This window comes from Pelophylax lessonae (genome assembly GCF_965119305.1).
Source record: "Pelophylax lessonae genome assembly, chromosome: 4".
Lineage (NCBI taxonomy): Eukaryota > Metazoa > Chordata > Amphibia > Anura > Ranidae > Pelophylax > Pelophylax lessonae.
In genome coordinates, this window is record NC_138771.1 from 650,054,390 (window position 1) to 650,069,887 (window position 15,498).

General features: G+C 44.6%; 1 protein-coding gene across 1 annotated transcript in view; it reads right to left on the reverse strand.

The window, feature by feature from the left end:
- Window positions 1-12,963: 12,963 nt before the first annotated feature.
- The window catches only part of PFN1 (profilin 1), a 32,782-nt gene continuing 30,247 nt past the window's right edge, over window positions 12,964-15,498 (reverse strand). Inside the window, exons 2-3 of the mRNA XM_082253336.1 lie at window positions 13,350-13,542; window positions 12,964-13,270 (exon numbers count right to left, since the gene is read on the reverse strand). Of these exons, the coding sequence (XP_082109462.1) occupies window positions 13,173-13,270; window positions 13,350-13,542 (291 nt within the window). The 3' untranslated portion in view covers window positions 12,964-13,172. The remainder of the gene's footprint in view (window positions 13,271-13,349; window positions 13,543-15,498) is intronic.

Genomic DNA, 15,498 nt, shown 5'->3' on the forward strand with positions numbered 1-15,498 from the left:
AGACATGGGAAAAAGTAAGTACCCTCTCCTGAAAACTTTTACTTTTTAGGCAGGTGTGAAAAAATGCTGTAAATGAAGAATGCTTTCAGAAATAGAAATGTTAATAGTTTATTCTTTATCAACTAACAAAATGGAAAGTAAATTAACAGAAGAGAAATCCAAATCAAATCCATATTTGGCCTTAAAACCAACATCAATTCTTCTAAGTAGGCTTGCATGCAGTTTGTGAAGGAACTCGGCAAGTAGGTTGTTCCAAACATCTCGGGGAACTAAATACAAATCTTCTGTGGATGTCGGCTGCCTCAAATCCTTCTGTCTCTTCATGAAATCCAAGACAGACTCCATGAAGAAGAGATCAGGGTTCTGTGGGGGCCAAACCATAATTTCCAGAACTCCTTCTTCTTCTTTATGCTGCAGATAGTTTATAATGACTGTATGTTTGAGGTCGTTGTCCTGCTGCAGAATACATTTGGGGTCAATCACACGCCTCCCCGATGGTATGCCATGATGGATACATCTCTACCTGTATTTCTTAGCATTGAGGACACCATTGATCCTGACCAAATCTTTAATTCAATTTGCAGAAATGCAGCCGCAAATTTCCAAGGAACCTCCACCATGCTTCACAGTTTCATGCAAGCACTCATTATTGTACCACTCTCCAGCCGTTCGCCAACAAACTGCCTCCTGCTACAGCCAAATATTTCACATTTTGACTCATCAGTCCAGAGCACCTGTTGCCATTTTTCTGCACCCCAGTTCCTGCGTTTTCCTGCATAGTTGAGTCGCTTAGCCTTGTTTCCACATCGGAAGTATGGTTTTTGGCCACAATTCTTCCATGAAGGCCACTTCTCCAGACAGTAGATGGGAGTACCTGGGTCCCACTGGTTTCCATTGGTTCTGTGCTGATTGCACTGCTGGACATCTTCTGATGTCAAAGAGAAGTGAGCATTTCTTTGTACTTCTTAAACCACTTGCCTACCGGACACTTTTACCCCCCTTATAGACCTGGCCAACTGTCAGCTTTCAGAGCCATCACACTCTAAATGAAAATTGCACGGTCATGCAACTCCGTACCCAAATTAAATATTTATAATTTTTTTAAAAACAGATAGAGTTTTCTTTTTGGTGGTATTTATTCACCACTGGGATTTGTTTTATCAAGCGGAAAAAACCTTTTGTTTCTGTTATAAAATTTAGCAAATAAGTAATTTTTCTTTTACACTAATGTGCACTGATGGGCACGGATGAAGAGGAACTGATAACGCGGCACTGATGGGCACTAATAGGCAGCACTGATGGGGCTACACTGATAGGCACTGATAGGTGGCGCTATCCTGTCACAGGAAAGTTGGTTATCGGCGCTCCTTTCCTCAGACAATCACAGTGCTGAGGAAAGGAAATGCCAATAACTGGCATTTGTTTAGATGTGATCAGCTGTGATGGGACTCAGCTGATCACATGGTAAAGAGCCAATGCCATTGGCTCTTTACCCTGATCAGTGATATGCTGTGTCCGAGGGACACAGCTCAACCACTGATTGCCGTGCTGCACGCCCCTGGGGGTGCGCATGCGCCACAATAACGGGAGGACGTCATAGGACGTCCTCCAAGAATAAGAGCTTTCCCACCTGGCTGTCGTACAATAGGCCGGTCAGGAACTGGTTAGAAGGGCTTGAACAGCACATGTTGAAACCCCAGTCTGCTTTGAGACTTTGCCTTGAGGCATCTTTGCCTGGGAGAGAGCTTGCTGAGGTAGTATCCTGTGTCTTGTTGCTGTGCTCGGGTTGGCTGTTCCTCACCCAGTTTGAATGCTGTTTCTGTTGCAGTTAATGATTGTATTTCAACCTACAGTACATATAAGATTGATGATCATTAGCACCTGCTTGGTATAATCGGTTATTCATACACCTGACTTTAATTCTTCAGCATTTCTTCACACTTGCCTGAAACCTACTGTATATGTTGGATCTTCATCCAAACAATTTACCTTTTCAATCATTTACTAAAAAAAAAAATATCAGTAGATGTAATGGTGGAAAAAGTAAGTACACCCTATCAGAAGCAGATATTGGCCCCCCGGTAGCAGAAATGACTCCGTGTAGGTGTTTTGTACCCACCCGTCTCTAATATGGACTTGGTAAAAATTTGTGACTGTTCCTCCACGTAAAAATTCCTTCATTTGTAAGATGTTCAGTGGGTTTCTTTGGATGACCTGCCAGTTTTAAATTCCACCTACTACGTAAATATCAATGGGAACCAAATTGGGGCTTTGACTAGGGCAGCCCATAACCCCCCCCCCCCCCCCCCATTTCTTATTTTTGGGCCATTCCTTGGTGGATTTGCTGGTAAGCTTCAGATCATTGTCAAGTTGAAAGATCCATATACGGTTCAATTTCAGCTTTTGGACAGATCGCACGTTCTCATGAAGCAGACGTTAATATGATGTAGAATGTAAAGTTCACTCAAGGACTGTGAGCTGCTCAGGTCCTTGAAGCGGACTTGAAACATATCATTTCCACCACCATGCTTCACAGTTTGTATAAGGTTCTTCTGAACAATGTCCTTGGTTTGTGACAAACGTGTCTACAGTAAGGCTCGCTTAGACTTGCAGCAGCCTTGCTGCCCCCTCTAAAAAATAATCGGCAGTGGATTGCTTTTCAGAGGGTGTTTGACAGGAAGCTGGAAGGCGGGCGGGGCGGTGTTGCAGGGCAGTTGTGACCGACCCCTTCACTTGAATGGATCACATTCTACGGTCAGTACCACACACTGAACACGTCAGCCCCATTTTCACTTGCAATTGGGGGGAGGGTTGTAAAAATAGACAGTTGAACTGCAGTTTTACTGCCCTCCTAGCCTCCCTTCTAACCCAAAATCACAGGCAGGGGGGTTCTACACAAAATGTGACTGCATTGCATTGCTTCATGGCAAAATTATACCTTCACTTAAGTGAATGGGGCAGCCCAGGGGTGGTGCAGTGGTGTAGGCCTTACAGGGTTAAAGCAGGCGATGAGGAGGTGACATATTGCTTCCCTGCCACCTGTTAAATGCCCTCTGAAAAGGAATCCACCATGAAAATTTTCAGAGGGGTAGCAAGGGCTAGTGTAAGCAACCTGACAGAGGGTGGCAAGGGCTGTCATTATTGTAAGCAAGTCCATGTGTGCTCCTGGCAGGATCACCAAGTAGAGGGGGGAGGGGACACTCTGAAAAAAGAAAACTAATGAAGCCAGCACATCTAAGGACTGTACATGATTTTATTGTTCTTAGGTTTAGATATGCTTGTTAGGGGTGGGAGGATACAACACATCTACAGGCCTTCCTTTATCCAGATACACCACATCCACAGGCCCTCCTTTATCCAGATACACCACATCCACAGGCCTTCCTTTATCCAGATACACCACATCTACAGGCTTTCCTTTATCTAGATACACCACATCTACAGGCCTTCCTTTATCTAGATACACCACATCTACAGGCTTTCCTTTATCCAGATACACCACATCCACAGGCCTTCCTTTATCCAGATACACCACATCCACAGGCCTTCCTTTATCCAGATACACCACATCCACAGGCCTTCCTTTATCCAGATACACCACATCCACAGGCTTTCTTTTATCTAGATACACCACATCTACAGGCCTTCCTTTATCCAGATACACCACATACACAGGCCTTCCTTTATCCAGATACACCACATCTACAGGCTTTCCTTTATCCAGATACACCACATCTACAGGTCTTCCTTTATCCAGATACACCACATCCACAGGCCTTCCTTTATCCATATACACCACATCTACATGCCTTCCTTTATCCAGATACACCACATCCACAGGCTTTCCTTTATCTAGATACACCACATCTACAGGCCTTCCTTTATCCAGATACACCACATACACAGGCCTTCCTTTATCCAGATACACCACATCTACAGGCTTTCCTTTATCCAGATACACCACATCCACAGGCTTTCCTTTATCCAGATACACCACATCCACAGGCCTTCCTTTATCTAGATACACCACATCTACAGGCCTTCCTTTATCCAGATACACCACATCCACAGGCCCTCCTTTATCTAGATGGCAACTCACTTCATCATATTGGGGACTCAAGTATAGTTCTAAACAGACCAAAGATTTTGATCAGCTCAGACACTATACTAGTAAGGTGTTTAGTGTGTGTCACTGGCAATCAAAGGGTTACATTTTTAAAGGGTTAATATTTTTACTAAATATGTGGCGGGTAATCTGACGCTATCCTGGATTGACGCTAACTAACGTTAACGCTAACTGATGTCACCTCTGACACTAATACAGTGATCAGAAAAAAAGATCTGTACACTATAATAGTGACACTGTGACAGGGGGTTAAAAGGGGGTGATCAGGGGGTTTAATCTTTAAAAGGGGATATATGGCGGGTAAAATAAATGTGATATTGAATTAAATTAAAGCTGCAACTAAAGATCCAAATACCCTGGTGGATAAAGCGTAAATATATAAATAGTCTAGTGCGCTAAAATACAAATAAATGTGTAAAAACACAATAGGTGCAATAAATTAACATATATTAGGATCGATTCCAAAATCAACAAAATTAATACGTGTCCCAATAAAGTCAACAAAAATTTCAGTGTGACAATCACACCAGTGCTTGAGTGAAGTTATGGTCCAAACTTGTGTGCTGGTGAAATTCGAAACTTATGCAACTGTGCAGGTGAATCCCAACACCTAATTAGGTATTCCCCTTACCAGATGGATAAAATAAGGTGCAGTGAACCTCCCAAAGTGAATAGTCTGCGTGGTCAACTTTAATTCACCTCGTAGTGTGGATAAGAGTTTATCTAGCCTCTTACCAGATGAATAAAAAGGGGATGCATGTAGATAACCCCCAAGGGATCTCTTTAGCCACCAACAGCACCGTGCTATTCGGGATATTCCAGGAATGTATACAGGCTCCTGTATTCCTCCGTAATAGAATTTAGAAGTTTCCACAGACAATTACCCAGAAATGAGAAAAAGAGCCAATAGTGCATTATACTTTATTATGAAAGAACAAGATCGCACTTACATTTAGCTGAAAAAATAGTTCTTGGCAGGAACCCTGGTGGACCGTGGCCGCCTGCAGTGCGGCCCGCTGATGTAGTCAGTGACGGCGCGCCTCCTATCTGATGCGTTTCCTTCTATCTCGGTACAATTTTGTTGATTTTGAAATCAATCCTAATATATGTTAATTTATTGCACCTATTGTGTTTTTACACATTTATTTGTATTTTAGCGCACTAGACTATTTATATAGATATAGGGCGGGTACCCTAAACCTATCTGGGACTGCCTCTAACTACCACTAACTGTCTCTCACACTAACTGAAGTCACAAGTGACATTAATACAGTGATCAGTAAATTGTCTGTATACTGTATATAGTGTGCACTGTGACAGGGAGTAAAAGGGTTAACGGGGGTGATCAGGAGATTAAAGCTTTATTGGGGGATATATGGCGGGGACCCTAAACCAAATTTGGGACTAAAAAAAAGTAAGGCAGTGCCGAATCGCAAAATATGGTTTGGTCATTAAGGGGGAAAATCTTTCGGTCCAGAAGTGGTTTTAAAAAAAAAAAAAAAACCCCCATCAAAGCAAAACCCAAAACTTGCTTTCTTAGCACCAACATGGCAGCATACATGTGGGAGTATCCCTGCCTATCACATGATGTATGCCGGCATGCACTGGTACCAGAACAAAATACAGGCATACCCCGTTTTATGTACACTTGCGAGTACGGACAGCTTGGTCAGCTTGGCATTGCACTACTCCCAATTTTTAACATTGGCGTCTATGGGAAATCTTGGTCAGCTTGGCATTGCACTACTCCCAATTTTTAACATTGGCGTCTTGACATGGCACTACTCCCAAACCATAAGTGACAGGGATACCAAACTTAGGGAGCATTGAGAAGGGACCCAGGACTACAACATATCCTATTTTGTGGTCTGCCAGCTTGCCTGGGTAATCTACCATGTCATAGTCCTGGGTCCCCTCTCGGTGCTCCCCAAGTTTGGTGTCCTTGTCACTTATGGTTTGGGAGCAGTGCCATGTCAAGCTGACCAAGATTTCCCAAAATTCCCCAAAAAAAATGTAAAAATCAAATTTTGTTTAACATTTTTGGCCAATTTGTTTTATGCTACATATGTTTGTTAAAAAAAATTGCAATAAGCTGATTTTGATTGGTTTGCGCAAAAGTTATTGCGTTTACTAACTAAGAGAAAGATTTCTGTCATTTTTGGTGGTTTTTTTTCTAACGAGTAATGGCGGCGATCTGCGTTTTTTTTTGCGGGACTGCGACATTGCGGCGGACAGATCGGACCCTTGACTGACATTTTTGACACTTTTAGGGTTACCAGTGACATTACTACAGTAATCAGTGCTATACATATGCACTGTTACTGTAAAAATGACACTGGCAGGGAAGGGGTTAACTTTATTAGTGATCAAGGGGTTAAGTGTGTCCCTAGGGGCGTGCTTCTAACTGTAAAGGGGTGTGGCTAGTGGTGTAACAACAGAGACATATGATCCTACATAGCAGGACTGTTCTTACACAGGGAAGAATGACAGGCGGCTTTGTTTACATCAGCCGCCTGCCTTTCTCCCTCTCCACGGGGAGATCGCGAGTGACCGGCGGACATTGGGTCCGCCGGTCACTCGCCCGGACTGCTTAGGGAACGAGCGGGGGCGGGAGTGCACCCCCGGCAGCGCGCGCGCGCCCCCTTGAGCCTTACAGGCGAGTGATGTAGTCCTACGTCACTTTGCCTGTGAGGGGCTGACCGCCGCCGTAAATAGGCGGTCAGCAAGCGGTTAAAGCCGATTTCCGGCCTATTTTGCAACTTTAGTGATTCCTGGAGCGCTCCTTATGCTGATCAACAATTGGGCATTTTCAATTTTTTGGGGGGGTCCCTTACCTTATTTTCAGGGCATTTTTGATTGTACTTCCTCCTTCTCCCCCCTCTGTGGCCGCGGCCACCGACATCACTTCCGCCTTTGCATTGCATCCTGGGAGCTGTTTGTCATCACTCCCAGGAGGCTGGAATCAGGAAGAACTCCCAGAACACTCCCTGGAATCAGGAAGAAGGACACAGCAGATTACACTGCGGCTTCAGATGCCCACATCCAAGATGGCCGCGCCCAGACAGCGTTTTTAAAAGTGAGATTTTGACTAAAATCCAATACTGTACACCTTGTAAGTATGAGAATAGCGGTTCTGTAAAGGGCGATGGATTAGTATTATTGGGCTATTTTTAGTTAAAAAGGTATTTGAGGCCGGAAATCCGCTTTAACTGACAATTGCACGGTAGTGCAACACTGTACCCAAATAAAATTGATGCCCCCCCCCCCCTCCCCAAACAGAGCTTTCTTTTGGTGGTATTTGAATACCTCTGCAATCATTTGTTGCACTATTAACCAGTTCCGGACCGCCCACCGCATATATACTGCAGCGGGCTGGCCCCTCCTGTGCTCCCGCCCCCACTCGGCAGCAGGGACTCCGCCTGACACCCGCGATTGCTCCCCGCTGAGAGAGAAGAACGGTCATTTGTTGTAAACACAGCTGACCGTTCTCTCTTGAATGATAACAGGGCGCCTGTGATCCTTCTATATAGGATCACATGTCTCTATGGTAATTCCATGAGCCCAACCCCCATACAGTTAGAATCACTCCCCTAGGTACACATTTAACCACTTTAAGACCGGAAGGATTTGCCCCCTTCCTGACCTGGCCCTATTTTGCGATTTGACACTGCATTACTTTAACGGACAATTGCGTGGTCGTGCACCCAAATAAAATGAGTTGATTGCTGACAGAACAGTCTGCTGTGTTTATGATGGCAGACCGTCGTTCTGTCTGCACGGGGAGTGAGCGCGGGTGCCCGGCAGCCATCGTGGCCACCGGCCCCACAGATCAACTTTACCTCTTGTGAATTGCTGCACGCACTCCACGAGGAGCGACGAATGGGTATGGCGATTTGAACAGCCAAGCCATCTTGCCGCAGTATATCTGCGGCGGGTGACCAGCCAGAGATTAAATAGGATTATATTTGTTTTTGGATGTAAATGTATTACTAAGGCTCCATGGGCCCTCATCCCCCAGTACATGTATTACTAAGGCTCCATGGGCCCTCATCCCCCAGTACAAGTATTACTAAGGCTTCATGGTCCCTCATCCCCCAGTACAAGTATTACTAAGGCTCCATAGGCCCTCATCCCCCAGTACATGTATTACTAAGGCTTCATGGTCCCTCATCCCCCAGTACAAGTATTACTAAGGCTCCATAGGCCCTCATCCCCCAGTACAAGTATTACTAAGGCTCCATAGGCCCTCATCCCCCAGTACATGTATTACTAAGGCTCCATGGGCCCTCATCCCCCAGTACAAGTATTACTAAGGCTCCATGGTCCCTCATCCCCCAGTACAAGTATTACTAAGGCTTCATGGGCCCTCATCCCCCAGTACATGTATTACTAAGGCTTCATGGGCCCTCATCCCCCAGTACATGTATTACTAAGGCTTCATGGGCCCTCATCCCCCAGTACAAGTATTACTAAGGCTTCATGGGCCCTCATCCCCCAGTACAAGTATTACTAAGGCTTCATGGGCCCTCATCCCCCAGTACAAGTATTACTAAGGCTTCATGGGCCCTCATCCCCCAGTACATGTATTACTAAGGCTTCATAGGCCCTCATCCCCCAGTACATGTATTACTAAGACTTCATAGGCCCTCATCCCCCAGTACAAGTATTACTAAGACTTCATAGGCCCTCATCCCCCAGTACAAGTATTACTAAGGCTTCATAGGCCCTCATCCCCCAGTATTACTAAGGCTTCATGGGCCCTCATCCCCCAGTACATGTATTACTAAGGCTTCATAGGCCCTCATCCCCCAGTACATGTATTACTAAGGCTTCATAGGCCCTCATCCCCCAGTATTACTAAGGCTTCATAGGCCCTCATCCCCCAGTATTACTAAGGCTTCATGGTCCCTCATCCCCAGTATTACTAAGGCTTCATGGTCCCTCATCCCCCAGTACATGTATTACGAAGGCTTCATGGGCCCTCATCCCCACTACATGTATTACGAAGGCTTCATGGGCCCTCGTCCCCCCAGTAAATGTATTACGAAGGCTTCATGGGCCCTCATCCCCCAGTACAACTATTACGAAGGCTTCATGGGCCCTCGTCCCCCCAGTACAACTATTACGAAGGCTTCATGGTCCCTCATCCCCCAGTACAAGTATTAGTAAGTGCTTGGAGGGACCCTTCATAAAAAAAAAAAAATGTAAGCAAAGCCCTGAAATACTTGCCAGCTCATAGAACATTGCTTTCTAGAAATAGCCCTTTCCCACTGATGCACTAAGAAAAGCACCTGAAAACCCAAAAACCTATTCCCATTACAATGAACACTTTCACACTGGGGCACTGTTAGCAGTGCGGTAAAAATACTGCAAGCATCATCTCCATTGCAATGAATGGAAAGCGCCTAAAAATAGTTCTTTAAAGCAGTTTGAGTCTTGTGCAAAAAAAAAAAAAGCAAGCATATCATCAACTTCTGAAAAGCGCTCAGCGTTTTATGGGCAGTCAAAGCACCTCAGTGTGAAAGAGCTCCAAAAGTGATCACAGCAAGAGCTTGCTAATGATACTACAAGCTTTTCTCCATCTCTCAGTGCCCTCTCATTCCTACTGTATAAAGTGTATTGTATTTGTACAGTCTACCCTCAAGTTGCAAAGCACTGGGTAAACTGTTGGTGCTATAATATATCAAACCTGAATTTGGTTGTTGGAGCAAAGTACAGAAGTCATACTCTCTCAATGCAGAGAATGTACTGCTGTACCCAAGGCTGGTATGCCCTAACCTGACAGCCCTCATCCATCCCATGTGAGGTCACATACAAGTGGCTGGGCTTGAAACAAGCCTGCTGAGATTAGTGGTTGATTTACTAACTGGAGAGCAAAATCTGGTGCAATCAGCATCCAGGTTGTCAACACTTAAAATGAACAAGCCAATGTTAAGCAGATTAGCTGCCATACACAGCTGCACTTTGTTTTGGTAAGTGTCAGTTCACACCACTTCATTTTTTGCATAAATGCATGGATTATAATGGTTTTAATGGCATAGTTCACACCACTGCAGTCATTTTTAAAGAACAAAAGTGCTGCATGTTTTTCTGTACTGGAGTGCAGGAAAATGCACTGAACACAAATGTCCCTATTTAAGGTGAAATTGCACTGAAACACATGTATGCAGAAAAGCAGCCGGACTGTTTTTATGGTGTTAACTGGCCCTAAACCATACCCCAATGGGCCAGTTTACACCAGAGCACACACTTACAGCCTGTTCATGAAATCAGCTGCTTATGAAATCAGCTGCTTAAGGGCTCTTTCACACGGTCCGCCTCTGCAGGCGGATCCGTGTTGCTCAGCGGGGATCGATCCGCAATCCCCGCTGAGCCGGGCGGATGACAGCTCCGTCTCCGCTTGCAGAGCGGAGAGGGAGGTGTCTCAGCACCCGCTGCCCTCTATGGGGGATCGGAGGAGAGCGGACCGCTTGTCCGCTCTCATCAGATCCGCTCCGATTACTGAACGGATGGAAAAATAGGGTTTCCATCCGTCCAGATTTCAGCACAGGATTGGATGCGGATGGCAGCGGGTGTCAGCGGAGGTGACCTCCGCTGCCCCATAGAGCTACATGGAGGATCCGATCAGATCCGCCTAAAAAAAACTGACAGGCGGATCTGATCGGACCGCCCGTGTGAAAGAGCCCTAACACAAAGTACAGCAGGTGTGACTTCTCAACCACGTGATACATTACAGGTGTGGTGGCTGCAAACACTATGCTGAAGGTTATTACTAGGAGTGCCATTAACATTAACCACTTCAGCACAGAAGGTTTTACCCCTTTAATGACCAGGCCATTTTTTTTTACGATTTGGCACTTTAACGAAAAATTGCAGTCATGCAACGCTGTATCCAAATACAGTGCATGTCTTCTTCCCCACAAAGCTTTTGGTGGCATTTGATCACCTGTGGTTTAGATTTTGCGCTATAAACGAGAGCAACAATCTTGAAAATTTACTTTCTGCTATAAAAAAAATTGTTTTACAAGTTTAGGCCAATCTGTATTCTGCTACATATTTTTGGTAAAAAAAACCCCAAAAACTCAAGGGTATTTATAATTGGTTTGCGCAACAGTTAATACGGGATAGATTTTTGGAATTTAGTAATGGTGGCTATCTGCAATTTTTAGCAGGACTGCACGACATTGCAGCAGCGGACTGATTGGCCCTCTGACATTTTTGGGAACCAGTGACACCAATACAGTAATCAGTGCTAAATATGCAGTTACTGTATGACACTGGCAGGGAATGGGTTAACACTGGGCTTGATCAAAGGGGTTAATGTATGCCTAAATGTTTACCGACATTGGGGGGGGGAAGGTTCTGTGATGGGCACAGAGATCAGGGTATCAGCTTAGCTGAAACTCCTGATCTCTGCCTGTGTGACAGAAGACTCGTCCGCCTGCTTTGTTTACATAAGCAGGGGTCTTCTATCAATTTCCCTGACGATCGCGGGAGGCCAGCAGGTATCGCCGCGTCAAAGCACAGGAGTGCGGTTCTGGCGGCGCACGAGCGCCGCCGAGGCTGCGTTCCCAAATCACGTATATACATGTGATTTTGTGAAGCCGAGCTGCCCAGTTGCGGTGGGCAACTGGTTATGTTCCCCATGTGTGTACCCTACAGCAGTGGTCCTCAGGGCCCACTAACAGTCCAGATTTTAAGTATTACCTTGGGGAGATGCAGACTAGAGTACTGCAATCACTGAGCAGCAAATTATATCACCTGGGATGAATTTCAGTTATCTTGCAAACCTGGCCTGTTGGTGGGCCCCGAGGACCAGGGTTGAGGACCACTGCCCTACAGGAACCACCACTCACTGTTCAAGGATGTTTGCTTTGCTGCACTGCATCCAGGGGAAAGCATTTTAGATAGAAGGGTTTGGCTGAGTGGGGAAATCTACCCAGCACCTCCTTGCTATAACTGGTAGACCAGAGGAAGCCCAGTTGAAAAACCTGCGCTAGATCAGGTGTATTTTGACTGTTGGGATGATATTCATACATTTCATGCAAGGAGGTTTGATCCCTGCAACAAAGCAATCAGGTTTCAATACTTTCCAACCAGACTGGCTTTAGATACCAATATTTGTAGTGGGATTTTTAAGTTTATAAAAGTGCGAAATGACCTTAAAGTGTATTCCTGCCTTACTCCAGGGCTGGCCAAATTTCTGAAGGTCTGAGCTGCAGCTACATACTGAACTGGCCATATAGCTGCAGGCCCAGACTCCACCTAGTTACAAAGTGGACATAAGGATCATATTAAAATTGTATGTGGCCAAAAGATCAGTAAAATCACCTAGCTTTAGTCCTTCAATTAAGCCTCCACTGAAAATGCACTTGCTACTGCTAAAATGCTAGTTATATGGATGCCAGACCAGTTTACATAAGCAATTCTGATCTTACCTAATGCATAACCCTTCTATGCAGGGCTAGAGCCAGCAATTTAGCATTTTCAATAGCCGTAATGGGCAACATTCATTTTATTTCTAGGCAATTCATTTGATCCTTTGTGTTACGGTTCAGAAGAGTAAGTTTTAGATCTCAAACCACTGTATAGTTTTGTACAAGGTTGTTTTTTGGTGCAGTACATGTAGTAACCAGGCTGGTTTGTCCTGTTAAGTAACTGATCAAGGTCAGAAACTAGACAAGCTGGTATTGATAGCATTAAGAGCAATTTGTTAATCTTTAATTGCATGTTCATACACCAAGGAGGCAGTAATTACCACCTAACCACTGTTAGCTGCGACAACCCACTGAGGCCACTCAAACAGAACACCACATGTATAAAAATACCACCACAAGTCATAGTAGAGCATATTTTTTTTATTCTTAAATCAGATATAAATTTTTTTTTCTTGGAAAAAATTCTGTTCATTATGGTGTTTGGGGCAGAAAAAAAACAAAACGATAAAAAAAAATTGAGGGGCAGAAAGGGGGGGGTTGGTGGGTGACGAATCAGGTGGTTGGTCCAAAGTTGGCAGCTGGAACAGGCAACTGAAGAGGCAGCAGCATCAATAGCTTACACTCCTCAGGTACTTTATGGTTTCATGACATTTCTGGGTCAACTGTCCACCGTGAATGCCGTTCCCTCCTTTGAGGAGGAAGATTGCTGTGGAAGAGAAGAAGCGACATTAGACTTGACCATACACACCAGGCAATGGCAAAACAAACTTCACAGGGAAACTTACCTTGACATGTTTTGACAATGTGTATGTTAAATGTTGTTCCTCCGTCTGAGCTTTTTGTCCTTGCATCTAGGCACTGTTGTGATTCGTCAAACCAGAGGTCCCTGAGCACACTGCATTTCACCCCTCCAATCACTATGCCATTAATAAATAATTGGCTTCGATCTTTGGCAATGATGGCAGCCAATTCTTGTGACTGAAAAGAGAAAAGAAGAAAGTTTAGGGATCGGACATCACCAAGTCTTACTTAAAAACCTGAACTTCATACAAATACCCATTTCTACGGCCCTATGGCATTAGCACACCCAGGAGAGACCACTGCCCATAAGGTTGCAAATCGGTATAATCTATGCTTACATAAACCAATGCATGGGTGCAAAAACCCTAGATGTGAAGTGTACTAGTGATCGACTGATAAAGCCGATACCAATATTTTGGCCATTGAATATGGTACATTTAATTTTCTCTTGACATGTACTGTTGAGAGATCTGGTGGTCTAAAAGGCCCCAAACCCCTCCTTTACACTTAAAAGCATTAAAAAAAAAAAAAAACCCAAGTTTGGCTGTTTTGAATGCTGTAATTTTTTTGACTTTGGTGCAGAGTACCCGGAAGTGATGTCATGACATCACTTCCGGGTACTCTGCACCAAACTTCAGGTCTTTGTTCTCCATGTAAAAACCCAGATCAGAGCCAAATGTGGCTTTGATGGGGTCTTCCGCAGCCGTGCAGGCTGGTTGCCCGGATCTCCAGTGGGATGGGAGACCCGGGCAAGCTGCGGGATGTCCCCTCCGGCTCCTTGTAATGACAGCCGTGTGGTGTGGCTTCTCAGCCGCATCGGTCATCATTACAAGACAGCTGACCATCGGCTATGGACAGTTACCGGCTTGATGCCTCTAGCTGCAGGCATCACTCCGGTACAGCACTTTCCCGAAATATCGGAAATATCAGCTATATCAGTAACCTCCAGGGCCGATTCTGATAAAAATCGGGGAAAGTGCATATTGGCCCCCCCGATATATCAGCATTGCCGATAATTGGTCAATCCACAGACTGTACATTGGCATATTCCCAGCAGTGCATGAAAGACCAACAACACTGGTGGGGACCAGACAAATTTCATATACAAGGCTTAAATACTTGACAAATATTCCATACATATGGAAGTGCAAAGTATTACTTTGAGCCTTCTATATCGACTATTTGTCCAGTAATGAACCTGGGTGAACAGATGCATCCATCCCGCTTTCAAACATCTACAGAGGGTCCTTCCTAGCATGAGTTCATATTGCACAGGTGCTGCTCATTACATCCAAGCCTGCTCCTCATAAGCTGGAATACTGGTTTAGTGCACAATCTAGCCATTGGAGCACCAATCCTTCCACTGACCTCAATTATGTAATTTGTTTACTGCTACTGACCAAGCCTATGAAATGGTTTATGCCCACTGATGCCAGGGCATTTTCGACTCTAGTCTATAGTTGGCCATCCCATCAAGTTGAAAGGGCAATAAGCCCTTTGCTACAGCAAGGGTCTCCAAAACAAGACTGCAGTTGGTTAGGATATTCTGCGTTCCTGAGATCTTGACCAGAAGTGGCCAGTCAGAAATATACCCACCAGATTCATTTCACTTCTAACCTCCTGCTCTACTCCCCTCCCAATATTTTAGAGAAAAAAAAAAATTATATATATATATATATATATATATATATATATATATATATATATATATATATATATATATATATATATATATATATATATATATATATCACCACTCAGCTAAATGCATTCTAAGCAACAATCATGACCACACGTGCCTAAATGTTTAAGAGTCTGCCACTCCCTGCCATCAGGTCCACATGACTCCTTACCCATACACACCCTTGGGTGCTTCACATGTAGTGTACAAGGAACTGCACAGGCTGCAGCTACTAGCAATCAGAAGTGAAGAGATGCGAGTGGATTGCTGCCAGGGCTATGGACAAGAGAAAAGATCCATCCAGTGGTAGCATGCAGGCTCTATGCAAGGGACAGGAACTACCCTGGAAGGTGTTGCAGTTCTCAGGACAAGCAGCAAAGCAAGCAAGTTATTATAAGAGCACCTGAAATAACTCTTAAGCTTCAATAGCGATTCAATTATTGTAATTTAAG